Genomic DNA, 17,863 nt, shown 5'->3' with positions numbered 1-17,863 from the left:
AATGAAGTGACAAGAGAAATGAATGAACCCGAGCCGCTCCCAGAAAGTGGGACGCTCTGGTTTCCCTGCTTCCGCCTTTCGGGTGCCTCAGGCGGTCCCTTCCAACTGGGCTCCAGGGCGCATGCGCTGAGGCTTAATGTGTTTAGATGGGTGGGGAAAGTCATGAGTGTGTTCGACGGAAATGGCGGGAAAGGCGGCGCTCGGCGGGTGAGAGAGCGGAGTGAAGACTGGATGGCATCGGTGGATGGTTTGGGTTTTGATTTCCCCGTCACCCAACCTTCGTTTGTCTTTCTAGGGAGCCTGGAGCGACTGAGATGGAGACGGGTGCCCGACCGAAACAGAGAGGTGAGAATTGGCATTGGAGAGTAGATTTCATGGTCCGTAACCAGCAGCCGATCCGCTGCACAAAGCTGTCGGAGCTCAATATCGGAGCTTTGCACAGGAGTCGTTCTGTGGAGTCGAGAACTTCAACATTGTTGAGTCCCAAAGTTTCTGGAAAAGTTTCTTTTCTCATGAATAGTAATGGTACAAATGCAAAATTTATCTCATGGGTTCTCTTTCCATTTTTTCCTCTGCCAGGGGGAAGAATTGTGCCATCTCGTTACCTGCAGTATGATAAAAAAACAGGTGGAAAGGTGAGTCGGCATTAGAAACACATTCCTCTCTAGCAGGGGTCCCCAACGTTGGCAACTTTAAGCCTGGTGGACTTCAACTCCCAGAAAGCTGAAGCTGCAAAGCTGGCTGGGGAATTCTGGGAGTTGAAGTCCTCCAGGCTTAAAGTTGCCAAGGTTGGAGACCCTGCTCTATAGCAAAGGTGCTTTTTTTCTTCTTCAAGAGGCAACTTTCTTGTTTTTCTTTGAAATGGTTTCCCTTCTTATCCAAGAATCTTCTTCAGAGCTCTGACTGGATGGTGGGGAATGGAAGGATTTATACCCCTTGCAGACAGCTGAGTATATTTGCATTCTTTTAGCCAGTCACTAAGGCCACCTGGAGTTTTCTCTGTGTCAAGAAAAAGAAAAACCAGAAAGTCCAGTTGCCTCTTGGAAAAAAAGCACCTTTGGGACAACCATGACGTGGATGAGGGAGAATCTCCATAGACTCTATAGCTGTGATTTTTTAAAAAACTTGGCAACTTTGAGATGTGTGGACTTCAACACTCCAAATTCTCAAGTGGGCATGAAAAATCCTGTTCTATGGCTTTCTGGTACTACAGTATAGGACAGGGATGTCAAACTCATGTCATAACGGCATCATATGACGTATCGCAACTTTTTTCCCCTTTGCTAAATCGGGTATGGGCATGGCCAGTGCGTGACCCATGGGCCGTGTGTTTGACAACCCTGGTATAGGAGGAGAGTTACTTTGGTTTCTGGCCTATCTTCTAATTTTTTAAAATAAAAATTTCAAGTTGCTGCTTTCTTTATTTTAAGGGAGCTTTTATCTGACTAATGCTCTGTAGGTTTCAAGGGCTATTTTTTAATTTCAGATTTGTTTATCATTGTTTTCTGGGTAAACAAATGCAAATCTTTTATTGCCGTGTCTGTCAGCCTGCAGGAACAAACTGTTTCATTTTTTTAATTTGTATACAACACAAAATGTCAGGAAATTCATAAATAATACTAAGAGAAAATAAATGACTACTTCAGAGAGGCAACATTTAGGGGAAACTTCTGCTGGCAACATTTAGGGGAAAAATTATGAGGAATCTTTTGTTTTATCCATACAAAGAATTAATGTAATTGTATCACTGCTACATTTCTTATAACAAAAAGATAAACAAAAAGCCCATCAAACTGAAAATTATCTCAGGAAAAGGCCCTCTATATCAATGTATTTTCCTATTATTTCCTATTATAATTATATAATATAATTACATATTATGATTTCCTATTATAAACAAATTAGGAAAGTAGTACAAGACTCGGATTTGTTTTGATAACCACCTGAAATATAAAAACAACTGTTTAGCGATCAAATAAGACTGAATTGTTTAGTTTCAACATGTATGTATTTAACTGGCAGGATACTTCAAATTTGTCCTTTGCAAAAGGTCTAGAAAATGTTGGATCTCCAAAGAGACCATCTGGTCAGAAATTCAAGACCTCAGTAGGTAAGATTTTGCTTTACACAATCTAGAAGTCTTCCCTGCATTTATTACCAAATGTCCAGAGTAGGCACTTTCTAGAATCCAGGTAGCTTCAGTAAAACAATCTGAAGAACATTTAGTTATTCTGTGGTCCTCCAGCCATGGATGTAAGTTCCTAGGAGTTGCTGCCAAATTATCATATAGTGTAATGAATGGGGAAAAGATTATTTTCCACGATATACTTTTCAATTATTCCAAATCAAATTGGTGTGGTCCGGTCTTATTAGCTTTTTGGGAGCTTGGAGCTGGCAACCTTTGTAATGACCAAATGTGGCTATCTTAGTGCAAAACGTTATGCATCTCTGACTTAAAAGTGTCTTTGTGAATTTCATTCGATTGATTGAATTGAACTATTGCCATGTATATGGAATGTACACTCAGCAGTCCCCTCGATGTGTCAGATGCCAAAATAATTATAGGAAAGCTTATCTGCCATTATTATTATTATTATTTTGACTGAGATATGGGGCAAAGCTCCTGATGGCAACATTTTGGCAACAGTAGAAGATGAACATAATATTCTGCCCAGTAAGAGTTTATATAAAATCCTGGAATTCATTTTTGAACTTACTTGAAACATCACCCTTTCTATGTCGGCATTTCAGTGGAACTTCTTTTAAAGCTTAATTCCAGGATTTTATTTTAATGGAAGGTGCTAATAGAAAGTATATATAATCCCTTCTCACCTGAGCTTCCCTCTCTCCTTGAAATTTATACTTTAATAGCAGTAGGCTTTAAAATAGTCTAATCCCTTTGAAAATGGATACTAATGGATATGTGTGTCTGAGAGAGATAGAATATGGGGAAATGAGTGAAAAAGTGTATTAAAAGTCACCTGATGCACAGGGCGTCAATGTCCACTTGAATCAATAGTCATTCCACTGCTGGGATACGACCCCCAACTTTCTTCGAGTCAGTTCAATTATTTAGTCAAACATAGATTCCTTACCTTGGCCTAATTAACCAGAATTCCAAAGGAAAAACCTCTTCTTCACCCCTTTTTTTTGCAGAAGCTATACCTAGTATATTACAGTCAACCTTTCTGGATAGCCATGAGAGTACTCGACCTGAACTAGAGGTTTCAGCTATTAATGGTAGGTGCATGCTTGAGTTGTATACTTGAATGTAAGTTTAGTTGCTGTAAAATAGGCTTATGCTTTTATTGCAAAAATTATACAAGAGCTATTTTTTAAATTGAATTGAACTATTGCCATGTATATGGAATGTACACTCAGCAGTCCCCTCGATGTGTCAGATGCCAAAATAGTTCAGCGATGTTGGCTATATTATAGGAAAGCTTATCTGCCATTATTATTATTATTATTATTTTGACTGAGATATGGGGCAAAGCTCCTGATGGCAACATTTTGGCAACAGCAGAAGATGAACATAATATTCTGCCCAGTAAAAATTTATATAAAATCCTGGAATTCATTTTTGAATTTACTTGAAACATCACCCTTTCTATGTCAGCATTTCAGTGGAACTTCTTTTAAAGCTTAATTCCAGGATTTTATTTTAATGGAAGGTGCTAATATAAAGCATATATAATCCCTTCTCACCTGAGCTTCCCTCCCTCCTTGAAATTTATACTTTAATAGCAGTAGGCTTTAAAATAGTCTAATCCCTTTGAAAATGGATACTAATGGATATGTGTGTCTGAGAGAGATAGAATATGGGGAAATGAGTGAAAAAGTGTATTAAAAGTCACCTGATGCACAGGGCGTCAATGTCCACTTGAATCAATAGTCATTCCACTGCTGGGATACGACCCCCAACTTTCTTCGAGTCAGTTCAATTATTTAGTCAAACATAGATTCCTTACCTTGGCCTAATTAACCAGAATTCCAAAGGAAAAACCTCTTCTTCACCCCTTTTTTTTGCAGAAGCTATACCTAGTATATTACAGTCAACCTTTCTGGATAGCCATGAGAGTACTCGACCTGAACTAGAGGTTTCAGCTATTAATGGTATGTGCATGCTTGAGTTGTATACTTGAATGTAAGTTTAGTTGCTGTAAAATAGGCTTATGCTTTTATTCCAAAAATTATACAAGAGCTATTTTTTAAATTGAATTGAACTATTGCCATGTATATGGAATGTACACTCAGCAGTCCCTCGATGTGTCAGATGCCAAAATAATTATAGGAAAGCTTATCTGCCATTATTATTATTTTGACTGAGATATGGGGCAAAGCTCCTGATGGCAACATTTAGGGAAACTTCTGCTGGCAACATTTAGGGAAACTTCTGCTGGCAACATTTAGGGAAACTTCTGCTGGCAACATTTAGGGAAACTTCTGCTGGCAACATTTAGGGAAACTTCTGCTGGCAACATTTTGGCAACAGTAGAAGATGAACATAATATTCTGCCCAGTAAGAGTTTATATAAAATCCTGGAATTCATTTTTGAACTTACTTGAAACATCACCCTTTCTATGTCAGCATTTCAGTGGAACTTCTTTTAAAGCTTAATTCCAGGATTTTATTTTAAGGAGCTTTTATCTGACTAATGCTCTGTAGGTTTCAAGGGCTATTTTTAATTTGTATACAACACAAAATGTCAGGAAATTCATAAATAATACTAAGAGAAAATAAATGACTACTTCAGAGAGGCAACATTTAGGGAAACTTCTGCTGGCAACATTTAGGGAAACTTCTGCTGGCAACATTTAGGGAAACTTCTGCTGGCAACATTTAGGGAAACTTCTGCTGGCAACATTTAGGGAAACTTCTGCTGGCAACATTTAGGGAAACTTCTGCTGGCAACATTTAGGGAAACTTCTGCTGGCAACATTTAGGGAAACTTCTGCTGGCAACATTTAGGGAAACTTCTGCTGGCAACATTTAGGGAAACTTCTGCTGGCAACATTTAGGGAAACTTCTGCTGGCAACATTTAGGGAAACTTCTGCTGGCAACATTTAGGGAAACTTCTGCTGGCAACATTTAGGGAAACTTCTGCTGGCAACATTTAGGGAAACTTCTGCTGGCAACATTTAGGGAAACTTCTGCTGGCAACATTTAGGGAAACTTCTGCTGGCAACATTTAGGGAAACTTCTGCTGGCAACATTTAGGGAAACTTCTGCTGGCAACATTTAGGGAAACTTCTGCTGGCAACATTTAGGGAAACTTCTGCTGGCAACATTTTGGCAACAGTAGAAGATGAACATAATATTCTGCCCAGTAAAAATTTATATAAAATCCTGGAATTCATTTTTGAATTTACTTGAAACATCACCCTTTCTATGTCAGCATTTCAGTGGAACTTCTTTAAAGCTTAATTCCAGGATTTTATTTTAAGGAGCTTTTATCTGACTAATGCTCTGTAGGTTTCAAGGGCTATTTTTAAATTGAATTGAACTATTGCCATGTATATGGAATGTACACTCAGCAGTCCCTCGATGTGTCAGATGCCAAAATAATTATAGGAAAGCTTATCTGCCATTATTATTATTTTGACTGAGATATGGGGCAAAGCTCCTGATGGCAACATTTAGGGAAACTTCTGCTGGCAACATTTAGGGAAACTTCTGCTGGCAACATTTAGGGAAACTTCTGCTGGCAACATTTTGGCAACAGTAGAAGATGAACATAATATTCTGCCCAGTAAGAGTTTATATAAAATCCTGGAATTCATTTTGAACTTACTTGAAACATCACCCTTTCTATGTCGGCATTTCAGTGGAACTTCTTTTAAAGCTTAATTCCAGGATTTTATTTTAATGGAAGGTGCTAATAGAAAGTATATATAATCCCTTCTCACCTGAGCTTCCCTCTCTCCTTGAAATTTATACTTTAATAGCAGTAGGCTTTAAAATAGTCTAATCCCTTTGAAAATGGATACTAATGGATATGTGTGTCTGAGAGAGATAGAATATGGGGAAATGAGTGAAAAAGTGTATTAAAAGTCACCTGATGCACAGGATGTCAATGTCCACTTGAATCAATAGTCATTCCACTGCTGGGATACGACCCCCAACTTTCTTCGAGTCAGTTCAATTATTTAGTCAAACATAGATTCCTTACCTTGGCCTAATTAATCAGAATTCCAAAGGAAAAACCTCTTCTTCACCCCTTTTTTTTGCAGAAGCTATACCTAGTATATTACAGTCAACCTTTCTGGATAGCCATGAGAGTACTCGACCTGAACTAGAGGTTTCAGCTATTAATGGTATGTGCATGCTTGAGTTGTATACTTGAATGTAAGTTTAGTTGCTGTAAAATAGGCTTATGCTTTTATTCCAAAAATTATACAAGAGCTATTTTTAAATTGAATTGAAGACACTCAAGATTACATGTTAATGTAACACCAAGATTCTTTAAACAGAATGCGTAGATCAAATCTAAATTAGCTGTTTAGATCAGTTAATATTTGCTTTTCTTATTTAGCCATTCCAAGCCACTGCTGGTATAATATCTAACATGACTTTGCATCCCTGAGTTTTGCCTTTTGGCAATATAGAATCCAGTTCATAGTCTTTATTTATATCTCCATCTTCCTGCTTTCTGAGAAAAGACTTGATGGCTCCTATTTTTTTAATCAAGATACAGAATGGAATATGAGTGCTTGTTAGCATTCCCTCTATGTTGTTAAAATGCCAAAGAAGCAGTTTGATATAGGTCGTTCTTGCCTTCAACTTTTTTAAAGCAAAATTTTGTATCCATAGATCTCAGTAAGTAGCTGACAAATATTAGGACACAGTTAATTGACCTCATTCCTTTATCCAACTATGTTTGATTGCCTTTTTTACTTTCAGAAAAAAGCCGCTATAAGACACCAGTTTCAAAGCTCAATATAAAAGGCTTTTCCAAAAAAAAGAAGATCTCAGTAAGTAAAGCAACTTCATTGTTGGCTAAAAAGTAAATGAGTAATTTTACTGAGATAGCAGCTCTTGATACCCTAATCAGATGAATTCTTTCCTGGGATCGAGCTGTCATATGCCAGCCTATTGCCTTTATATCTCATTTCCACCATGTTCGTGATAAAGGCAGACATTTCACATTAGCCTTCTTTCTAGAGCAAGGTTCTCCAACCTTGGCAACTTTAAGCCTGGAGGACTTCAACTCCCAGAATTCCCAAATCCCAGCTTTGCTGGCTGGGGAATTCTGGGAGTTGAAGTCCTCCAGGCTTAAAGTTGCCAAGGTTGGAGAACCCTGCTCTAGAGACTCCTTTTGTTACTTGGTGCTATGTGAGGAATTTGTTCAGCATAATTCATGAGGAGAAATATTGCTGTAGTAAGTTATATTGGCCACTAACCTAGATGCTTCGCTGGATTTGGACTATTGCAGTGGGCTCTGTATGGGAGCTGCCTTGAAGACTGTTTGGAAACCCAGAAAGCAGCAGCATGGGCAATTATGTTCATGCCACTATTGTAATATCTCTGTTTTGTTAGCTGCACTGGTTACTAGTACGTGCAAGCCAAGGTGCTGGTTGTCACCGGTAACATGGCATATCATGAGATTATGTGAGAGAGACTATTGATCTTCCATAATTTCTATATGCTTTGGATTCTCTTAATGAAATGGTGATACATAATAGGACCTAGGAAGAAGACCTTCTCTTTAATGGCACCTGCCATTCTGGAATGACATTCCCCAAGAGATTTGCTTGGTCTCCATCCTGATCTTATTTAAATGAGCTCTTGGCTTTTCTCCAGGCCTTGGGCTAGAGTAGATGGCAGACTTGTTATGGGATAATTGGTTTCTTGGATTCTCTTGGTGATGGAGGTTTTTTGGGGGGGAGCCGGGTGTTCTTTCTGAGTTCTCTGTGTCACCAATTTACATTGTTTTGTATTGTGTACTGCCCAAAATCATGATGGAGCATGGATTTATGGAGCATAAATAAAAGAGGAAGTGTGTAATTAATAGAGGCTGCCAGGGGCTATTTGTTATGATAGTCTTCCCAGAATCGTCTGCTGTGGGATATGTACTTATAAGCAGTGGTGGGATTCAAATAATTTAACAACCGGTTCTCTGCCCTAATGACCAGCTGGGTAGGTGTGGCTCGATGGTCATGTGACTGTATGGGCGTGGCCAGCTCAATGACACGTCGATGGGTGCTTTGCCTTAGCTTTTACAATGTAATAAGGGTTAAACAGAGAGGCAGTTTCTGTAAGCAGAACAATAAAGATTAGGCTAGAAACAACACCAGAATGTTTCCTTCCTGCCTTCCTTACAGGATTAGCCCTGTAAAGTGGAAAAAAACAAAATAAGATTTCTTCCAACTGGTTCTCCAAACTGCTTAGAAAGTTAACAACTGGTTCTCCCGAATAGGTGCGAACTGGCTGAATCCCACCACTGCTTATAAGGCTGAATAGGCCTTTGGTGTGCCAACTGGGCCATATTAACAGTGGTCAAGTATTTAAACCTCTGGTGAACATTGTAAAAGGAGAACTGTATTAAACTTTTTAAAATAGTATGGTTACTGCAATATCCATATTGATTAAAACAATGACACGTAAGCAACATTCACTATGCTTTGTGAATTTTATATCTTTCTGAGTATTTTAAGTATTGTTGCTTTGACTCCTGGAAAAAAATCTAAGTTTTAATAAAATTTAATTCTAATAAAAATTAAAGTTCAATGTTATATGCTCAGAGACTGTATATATTTGCTATGACAAACAAAGTACTGTATATATTTTTGTAGGGCAACCAAAGGAGAGAGTATTATCTATGATTTATAAATAATAATGATAACAGCAATAATGATAATAATAATTAATAATAAAGGTGGGATACAAATAAATAAAATACATTGGCATTCTCTGTACCCAAGAACTGGTGAGCATGCCTGCAAGAACAGAAGGAAAGAGACCCAGCTATGGAGTTAAAACTGAGCCAAACAAACTAGGTGCATAAAAGTCATTTTTCCCTTTGTCAGATAAAATGAGTATTTAATCCAGCATTTAGCACCATGTTACCTGACTGGCAGAAACCCTTCAGATTTCAGAGATGAGACCAGCCTCATCTAAAGATGCCAGGGATTATATAAATGCTGCTTTGCATACAAGACATGTACTCTGCAATTAAATTGTGATATAATCATATTAATTGCAAGGATGATTATTATTCATATTGAAGGTTCAAGAAAACCTTCACATTTTGAGAGGGGAATATCTGCACCCAGAGTTGGTAGTTGTACACTACATTAGGTGATACAGCAGTAAAGGAGCATAAGAGAAACAATTGTATTCTTGGGCTAAAACTTCTTTTTTAATAATCTTCCTATTCCTGAAAAGTCAGTAACGGCGTATCTACCATGGGTTAATCTGAGTTGCTTTCTCTGGAGCTATTGGAAAATAGTCCCAGTCCTGTTGTGTGACTACTTTTTGGTCTACTACCCACTTCAAACAATACATCTGCTTCTTTATTAGACATGCTCTGATTCAGATGATCTGATTGGGATGCTGGACTCTCAGATGCTGCTGTTAACTTATGCCTCCATAAAGGTAATAGCTCAACTGCACAAATACAAGATGATTTTAAAGAAAAATTAAACACCTTTGGAAACATCTTGAAATAGTTTTGAACCTAGAGATGCTCTATTGTCACAGATGGAGAAAAACCTTGTCCTCCTGGAGGGGAAAGCTGAAAGAAACTTGTTAGTGCTCTGTGAGGAAGTGGAGAAACTGCAGAAGAATGCACACGAAAAGAAGCATAAACTGCAGCATTTGAAGAAAGAGACGGAGCTCTCTGAAGCCCTAGGGAGACAGGTTTGCTTAGTTTTACAAAATATATGTGGAATAGATTGGAAACTCCAAAATTAATGTAAAGTGTCTACCAAATATCTACCAATAGCTTCCTAAGGAAAGCTTGGATTTGGAAAGTATATAAAGCATTCCTAATTAAATGATTTTTCTATAAATGGATAGATAATACATTGTTGTTGCATTGTAATGGATACAGGTATCTCCCCTTTTTTCTATTCTGGATGTCTGTCAATTCATTATTTAGATTTTTTGCCCCATTATTTTTGGGGGCTTTTACTAACTTGGTAATAGCTACATTGCTACACCTCCATTAAAATATCTAGGTAACCTTGCTTACCAAAGCTATTTGGCACCAGAAATTCTGTCATTAAGTGACATGTCATAAGTTGACAAATCAATTGATTGCACTGTTTAGCATTAACAGTTCTGGTTGCTGTCGTTAAGCAAGATCCTCACCTGACTAGAGCTGTGACTTCTTGCTGGCTTCCCCATTGACTTTGCTTGTCAGAAGCCAGCTGGGAAAGTTGCAGATCACAATCAGGTGACCATGGGATGCTGTGACTGCCATAACTACACGGACTGGTTATAACCACCACTTGTTCAATACTGTTGTAAGTTTGGTTGCTGAACAACTGGACTTTAAATGGGAACCAAGCACCATTTGTGCAGATTAAATCTAGAACAAAACTAAGAAACAGACTTGTAAGAAAAGAGAGCAGAAGCAAAAAAAAAATTGACTAGGAATAGTTGAAGAATAGGATTGGTTTTTAATAACATAGAACTATGCTGATCTCCAAATGTGAGAAGAGAAAAAATGGTATAGATATCTCTTCAGAACTCTGGTCTGATAGTCTATGGCTTTTGTAAGCAAGCTGAGTTGCGGTATGGGCCCAAGCAGATGCAGTCAGTTATTGTGTTTAATATAAACCACCTTTGCACAAAAGATATAGAAATTGTTTATTTGCAGAAGAAATGGAAATCCACATACCTTACTACAGAAACTAATAGTAATAAAATACATTGTAAAATATATCAACAGGGAATCCAGTTTTACAAATAACGGTTAAAAGAGATGAAAAAGAAATGTTACTTCAAACGTTTTGCCCAGGTTTGAAATAAATGCAGGATACCAGGCAAAAGGTAGAACAGTTATGTTTTGCTTTGTTTCTGAAGGCTAAATGTGAAACAGCAGATAAAACCTGAATAAAACACATTTTTGGCAAAATACTGAATCTTTGTCTGGAAACCTCCAGATGTGCCAAATTTCAATTCCCATCCTACTTTATCAATACGGACAATTTGCCCTAAGCAAATTTTATTAATCTCTAGATCCTAATGTCCAGAATTTGTGCATATTTCTGAATCAATCATCTTTTTTGGATGGTTTGGTCTTCCTTCCTAGTGCTCTTTCAGGCATTTCACATTAGCAAAAATACAGTACATTAGATGTATAATTTTGTCCCTAATTAGTCTTAAGAATAATTGAAATAGCTGAGTGTATAGGAATGTAGTCCAAAATGCAGGTGTAAGAACTATTGAACAGTCATACTTCTTACCTGTTTAGATTAAAAAACTGCTAAGATGTTAGGAGTGTTGTAGAAGAAAGAGAAGAGAAAGTTGAAGAATAGCAGAAGAATGAAGAATTGAGTTATCCATTTTTTGTCCTTATACTTATGATCAGCAATCTTTAATACATTTTTATCTAGATATTGTTACCATTTTACTTATTTGAATGGGAGACATTGGATCAAATTGTTTTCTTTTGATCTCTGGAATATTCTCTTCAGATAACAATATTCCATAATATCTTCATCAGAATTAGTGCTTGGGCTTTTTATCATTTTGATCCTTTAATCTTCTCTGCCATGCTATGGTCATCTTTGATAGACTGGAATGAAGAGTTTTCCTATTCAAGCACAATCCTTTCATTAATCATGCTGATAAATGAACAAGCATTCTAGTATGTTTTTTTCATTAAGCTGGCCCTTAGTCATGTAATACATAAACACAAGTGTTTTTACAAATGTTACTATAGATACTGTACTCCCTTAGGCTTAATCAAAGTCCACTGTTTTGTCTTATAATAGATATATCTCAACTGAATTACTTTAGGAAGCTTGAAGTTTAATGTTTCTGAAGGGGGCATCAAACTGGGAAATCTGTCCTAGTGATTGGTGCTATTTAAAAATGTAACAACTATTTGGCAGATAGAATTCTTGTTTACCATAGGTACTCATTTAGTCATCAAAGTTGTTGAGCCAGGGTTGTTAAAGGAACATTTTACATTATTGATCTAGTACTCAGTGGTAGATTCAGCTAAATGACCTCGGTTCTACCTCTGGTTCTATGACTATTACAAGCCAGTGCAATGATTAAACAGGAAGTGTTTTCTTTGGAGAATTGAAAACACTACATATCATAGCATAATCATAGCTATTACGAAATCTAGTATCCTTCACCCAGTTAGTAGGGAGATGTTTTTGCTGCTGAAGTAATAGGCAAGGTACTTTTCCCCTGCTATTAAAGATAGTCCTCAGCCAACAACAGCAATTGGGACTGGAATTTCTATCACTAGCATTTGCAATCATAAAGTGTGATACTATTGCTTAGCACAGCAGTCCCCGCAGTCCCAATTGCCCTCATTAATTGAATCCCACGGTTATTAGACAAGGGAACTTCCTGCCAGCTTCCCAAAACCAAGTCAGTGTGGAAGCCAGCAGGAAATTGCAAGTCCCAGGAAGGCAGGTAAATATCTGCTGCTAGGTGAGGGAAAGAGCAAGGGGATGCAGGGGAGGTTGGGCGAGCTGGTTGGGGAGGGTGCCCGAGGATGTGAGGGTGTGTGAGAGAAGTGGGTCAGGCAGGATACACAAAGATGTAAAAGTATGTGGAAGAGGCCATAGTCAAGAAGATTGCATGAAGATGTGCACAAGAGGCAGGAGTTGGGGAGAATATGTCAGGGTATATGTGAGAGGATCAAGAAGTTGCAAGGGAAGCATGGTGAGGGTCGTGGAAGGTGTACAAGTGGCTTGCATGGCAAAAGCACAGAGGAACTGGGGGAGGTGGGGAAGACTTAAACTCCAGTCATTTGTGAGCTTCCCTGCTGGCTTCCTTATTGACTTTCTGGGGAAGCCAGCAGGGAAGGTTGCAAATGGTAATCACATTATTTTAGGGTACTGCACTGGTACTAACTGGTTGTTAGGTGTGAACCAATTGCCAAGTACCCAAATTGCAATCATTGAACCACTGAGGGTGGGACTGGATAGCCAGAACTCCCAGACTGAGCATAACCACCTTCATTCAATGGCATCATAACTTCAAATGGTCATAGGTCGAAGTTGTAGTGAAATTTGTTGTTAAAAATATTGGGGAACTATGCACAGTTCTCGTATCATATGCCACTTGTGACTAATCATCATAATCTCTCTTTTTTTCGCTGCCCCACCCTCTTGCTTTCCAGCTTGAAATACTTGGACCTGTTTCTGAACAATGTGCCCAGTTTAGGAAGGACTATAAGCACTTTGCCACAGCCCTGGACACAACTAGACACGAATTGCCCATGAAGGACATCTACGTAGAAGACATGGGCCAATATCTAGGTACAAAAATGTCATCATGATGTTATCAAACAGATGGCCAATCTTTGGCTCATGAATTAGCCTTAACAGCTGACTGTGATCTGTTGGGAAATGCTTTTGTAATGGGGAATTTTTTGAATGGGTCCTGTATATGTATGAATTCGGGTGCATCTTGAATTCTATGACTTAGAATATTTTATTGCTAAGGTAGTAGTGAACCTCGTGCTAATCGAAGTTTTGAGCCCCTTGACAATCCAATTTTGCAAAAAGAGACATGAAACTTTGAAGATGTTTATACAACAATAACAGCCCTTCAAAATCTTATTTATGCATAAGTCATTTCGTTTCTGTTATTCAATACAGAGAGAAAGTCATCCTTTACAAGCTTGTTTAAACTAAGCAGCCAGGTTTGATTATCATCACCACTACAGGTAGTCTTTGATTTACAATAGTTCATTTAGTGACCATTCAAAGTTACAACAGCAATGAAAAAAGTGACATGACCTTTGCAGCATCCTTATGATCATGTGATCAAATTTCAGATGCTTGGCAACTGGTTCATACTTATGTCTGTTGCATTGTCCCAAGGGCATGTGATCGCCTTTTGTGACTTTCTCACAAGCAGAGTCAATAAGGAAGCCAGATTCACTTAACAACCAGGTTACTAACTTATCAACTGAAGTGCTTCACTTAACAACTGGGGCAGGAAAGGTCATAAAAAGGGGGAAAACTCACTTCACAAATGTGTCGCTTAACAAAAGAAATTCGGGGCTCAATTGTGGTCATAAATTGAGGACTACCTGTTATCTGACTACGTTGTGTGAGTTAACAACTGCATCTTTTGACTTTTACGAGATAGCTGATATGCAGAAAAGCTTGGCTATGATTCAGAGTGTTTTGAATGAAGCTCTGCTACAAAACTTTGAAGAAAATGCCAAAGCACTGAATGTCATGAAGGAACTAGAGGAAGTATCTTTGAAGCTGGATGCAGAGCTGCCAAGGTACTTGTAAAGGCATAAGAAGAAACTATACATTTTTCATTTGCAGAATATAACGATGCAGTGATGATCACATGGCACTAATATAGCTTGTTTCATAAGCGTCATCTTTTTTTTGAGAGTAGAAATGTTTGAAGAACAAGACAGCTTCTATTTGGATTTGTCCCATTATAGTAGCTCCCTCGCATGTATTTATTTTCATGGTTTCTGTTGAAACACAGTTAGAATGATCCTTCAATTCATTGAAATGGAAATTTAGATTGAAACAATTGCAAATTCAGGTAAGTAGTGATTCAAAAGTAGTGGTGGTCATTAGCTAATCAAGCTCTTTCAGTTGCATTCCTTCCACCGGCCTCTTAAACTTCCCCAGCTTAGCCATGGCCTCCCATCAGTGCGCTTATCAGTTCATAGTCCTTATGAGATACTTTCATGGGGAAACACATTTGAAATTCTGGCAGAGGATGATGTGCTCACAAAATGGCTGACTGCAGGTTTGCCTATACATGAAACAGTTGCCAGGGTGGGCATCGTAAGTTACAAAATGCCCATTTACTGGAAAATAATCTATCCCCCATGATGCCTATGCTAAGAGGACATATGTATAGTAAAGTCAGCGTGAAACTAATGCATTTAATATAATTCATGCTTTGTTTTGCATCAAGCCACGTTCCTATTTAACTTGTAAATTAAATTTTATTTATAAAAAGAACCTTTGCAGATCAGACAAGTGAGCCTAGCTGTAGTATCTAGGGTTTCATGGTGCCCCTAGGCACTGTACTGGCTGAACCTGAACTAAATGAAATTTAAATCAGTTCAAGCAGCTGTGCTATTAAGGTTTTAATTACTTTCACAAGTTCTTTTGAGGAAATTAGAAGCCTGTTCATATAATTGCTTCAACTGCTTCCCCCCCCCCTTCTTGTCTTTTCCCCCACAGGACCTTTGCACGTGTTGTGGATTTATCTGCTGATGTGAGCAAGGAGGCCTCACTTCATTATCAGAAAGTGTGTGAAGACACCTTGGGTCTGGAGACCATGAAGCAATTGTATTTTAGTTAGATTCAATCTTTAGCTCTTGGTGTCACTGAAACAGGAAGCTGGTCCTTCTGTTCTTTCTGTCACTGAAAGACTGAAATAGGTTACACTACCTGGAGTAACATTTTCTACTCGTTTGTTTGAGAGGCGAGGATATTTTAAGGGGAAGCCTAATTGTTTGACATGAATAGTTGGAAAGGTGCACAGAAAAATAAGGCACAAAATGTGCTTTCTTCCCTTCATCCCTCTTGGTGCCATTTCAGCTAATGGAAACAAGGATATATTTGCACTTTGAGATTCTTTCACTTTTGTATTAAAACAATTTTCTCATTGCAAATCTGGTTATAATCTTCATTGGAATAGGTTTATTTCTTTCCCTGCCTTCAGGGATATTTTACAAACATTAGCTTTTGAAGGAATGTTTTGGAAATAATTTGAAAAATGAACACACACCTTGCGTGTAGTAGAGTTTGCCACAGTCTTCAACACAAATAATCAAAACAAACCCAAAAGATGATTGTAGGCCAAGCATGAGTAATAGTCTGGTTTCTGGAGGTTGTGGGAGTATATATTTCTTGACTGATAGTTGTCCCTAAAAGGTAGTTGTTCCTAAAAGGCAGAAACTATTCCCCACTTGAATATCTTCCTTGTTAATTCTGAGAGCGGTATATGTTGTCATTTGTTTGGTCTTCTTTTTGTTTATTTTTAGTTTTATTTATTCGCTGTGCTTCTTGAATTTCACTGCTGGAACTTGCAGAATATTTGCATTTTTACTTACCGTAGTTGTATCATCAGAATAGCAGTTATTTGTGTTTAATTTTAAAAACAACCTACTTTTCTAGTCCAGCTCCTTCAATATATTTTCAGCATGTAGATTGAATAAATGGAGAATATGCAGCCTATCCTTTCTCTTTTGCCAATCTGGAGCCAGACTGTTACAGTATAGTCTGCCTGGACTGTGGCTTCCTATTCTGGATAATGTTTTCATGTGCAGACAACAAAATGTTTTGGGATTCTCATTTTCCTAAGCCCATTCCACACTTCGGCATGAGCTACACAAAGGCCTTTCTGTAATCAATAAAACAATTTTTTATATTCTTTGCCTTTCTAAATTATCCAAAGTTCATTAGCAATAATATAATGTTATTACTGTTCAAAAAGTAGCTTGAGAATTTGGCACTTCTCTCTCGCTATAGGGCTCCGATATATTGATGATCATAGGCATTTTTTATTTAGGCTCTGAAATTGAGAATTTTGTTTGATAGTTTGCACACTCTGTGTTCTGCCTATGGAATTGGCATGTAGACTGAACTCTACTATTCTAGTCCCTCTATTTATCCTATCCCCTGAATTCTGACAAAACACACATGTATATATGAAATTATAGTATGTTTAACAGAGAAAAAAAGAAGCTACATTTTCTGCTTTGGGCCATACAGAAAAAAAAATCACAGTATCTAAAGCAAGGGTAAAATAAGGGAATCGACAGTTCCATGTGCCAATTGGCTTTATGGTTAATTGTTAGAATCTTACAGAACTATTGCTCAGTGAATTGAAAGGATCTCAAATTGTATGCTTGTTGGAGAACAATAGTATGTTTTCAAATATTAATGTTAATTGCATTTATTTTACATTTTATCTGGGAGTTCAAGGTGGCTTATATGGATTCTTTTTATAGTTAAAATCAGACAGTCTAAGGTAGATTAGCTGCCAGCATGACTGGCCAAAGTCATTCTGTAATCTCCATAGGTAAACAAGCAGTTGAACCTCAGTATCCCAAAGCCAAGCACTGTTACAATACCCTCTCCTTGTCTTGGTAGCTAAAGATTAGGAGTGTAGGATATGATCCAAAACTCATTCCCCCAAATCAAAGTACAGGTAGTCCTCGATTTATAACAGTTCATTTAGTGACTGTTCAAAGTTACAACAGCACTGAAAAAGTAACTTATGACTGTTTTTCACCGTTACGACCGTGGTAGCATCCCCATGGTCACATGATCAAAATTCTTGGCAAGTGGTTCATATTTATGACAGTTGCAGTGTCCTGGGTGTCATGCGATTCCCTTTTTCGACCTGACAAGCAAAGTCAATGGGCAATCCAGATCCACTTAACCACCAAGTTACTAACTTAACAAATGCAATGATTCACTAAACAACTGTGGCAGGAAAAGTCGTAAAATGGGGCAAACTCACTTAACAAATGTTTCATGTAGCAACATAAATTTTGGGCTCAATTGTCATGAGTCGAGGACTACCTGCATTGATGCATGTAGTTCAATCAACCCAAACTGGAAGAGGATTCATTGGAAAAGACCGATGTTGGGAAAAATTGAAGGCAAAAGGAGAAGAGGAAGGCAGAGGATGACATGGTTAGATAGTGTCACCAACGCAATGAATGT

General features: G+C 37.9%; 1 protein-coding gene across 1 annotated transcript; it reads left to right on the top strand.

Moving 5' to 3' along the window:
• The first annotated feature begins 37 nt into the window (after window positions 1–37).
• HAUS8 (HAUS augmin like complex subunit 8) lies at window positions 38–16,536 on the top strand. Its single transcript, XM_058163260.1, has 11 exons — window positions 38–207; window positions 296–345; window positions 580–635; window positions 2,023–2,110; window positions 3,157–3,240; window positions 6,906–6,976; window positions 9,525–9,599; window positions 9,705–9,863; window positions 13,318–13,456; window positions 14,295–14,436; window positions 15,368–16,536. The coding sequence occupies exons 1-11, from the start codon at window positions 182–184 to the stop codon at window positions 15,486–15,488; spliced, it is 1,011 nt and encodes a 336-aa protein (XP_058019243.1). The 5' UTR covers window positions 38–181; the 3' UTR covers window positions 15,489–16,536.
• Window positions 16,537–17,863: the final 1,327 nt, after the last annotated feature.

This window comes from Ahaetulla prasina, chromosome 1 (genome assembly GCF_028640845.1).
Source record: "Ahaetulla prasina isolate Xishuangbanna chromosome 1, ASM2864084v1, whole genome shotgun sequence".
Lineage (NCBI taxonomy): Eukaryota > Metazoa > Chordata > Lepidosauria > Squamata > Colubridae > Ahaetulla > Ahaetulla prasina.
The sequence above is the reverse complement of the archived record's forward strand: the minus strand, read 5'-3'. Positions and strand labels throughout refer to the sequence as shown.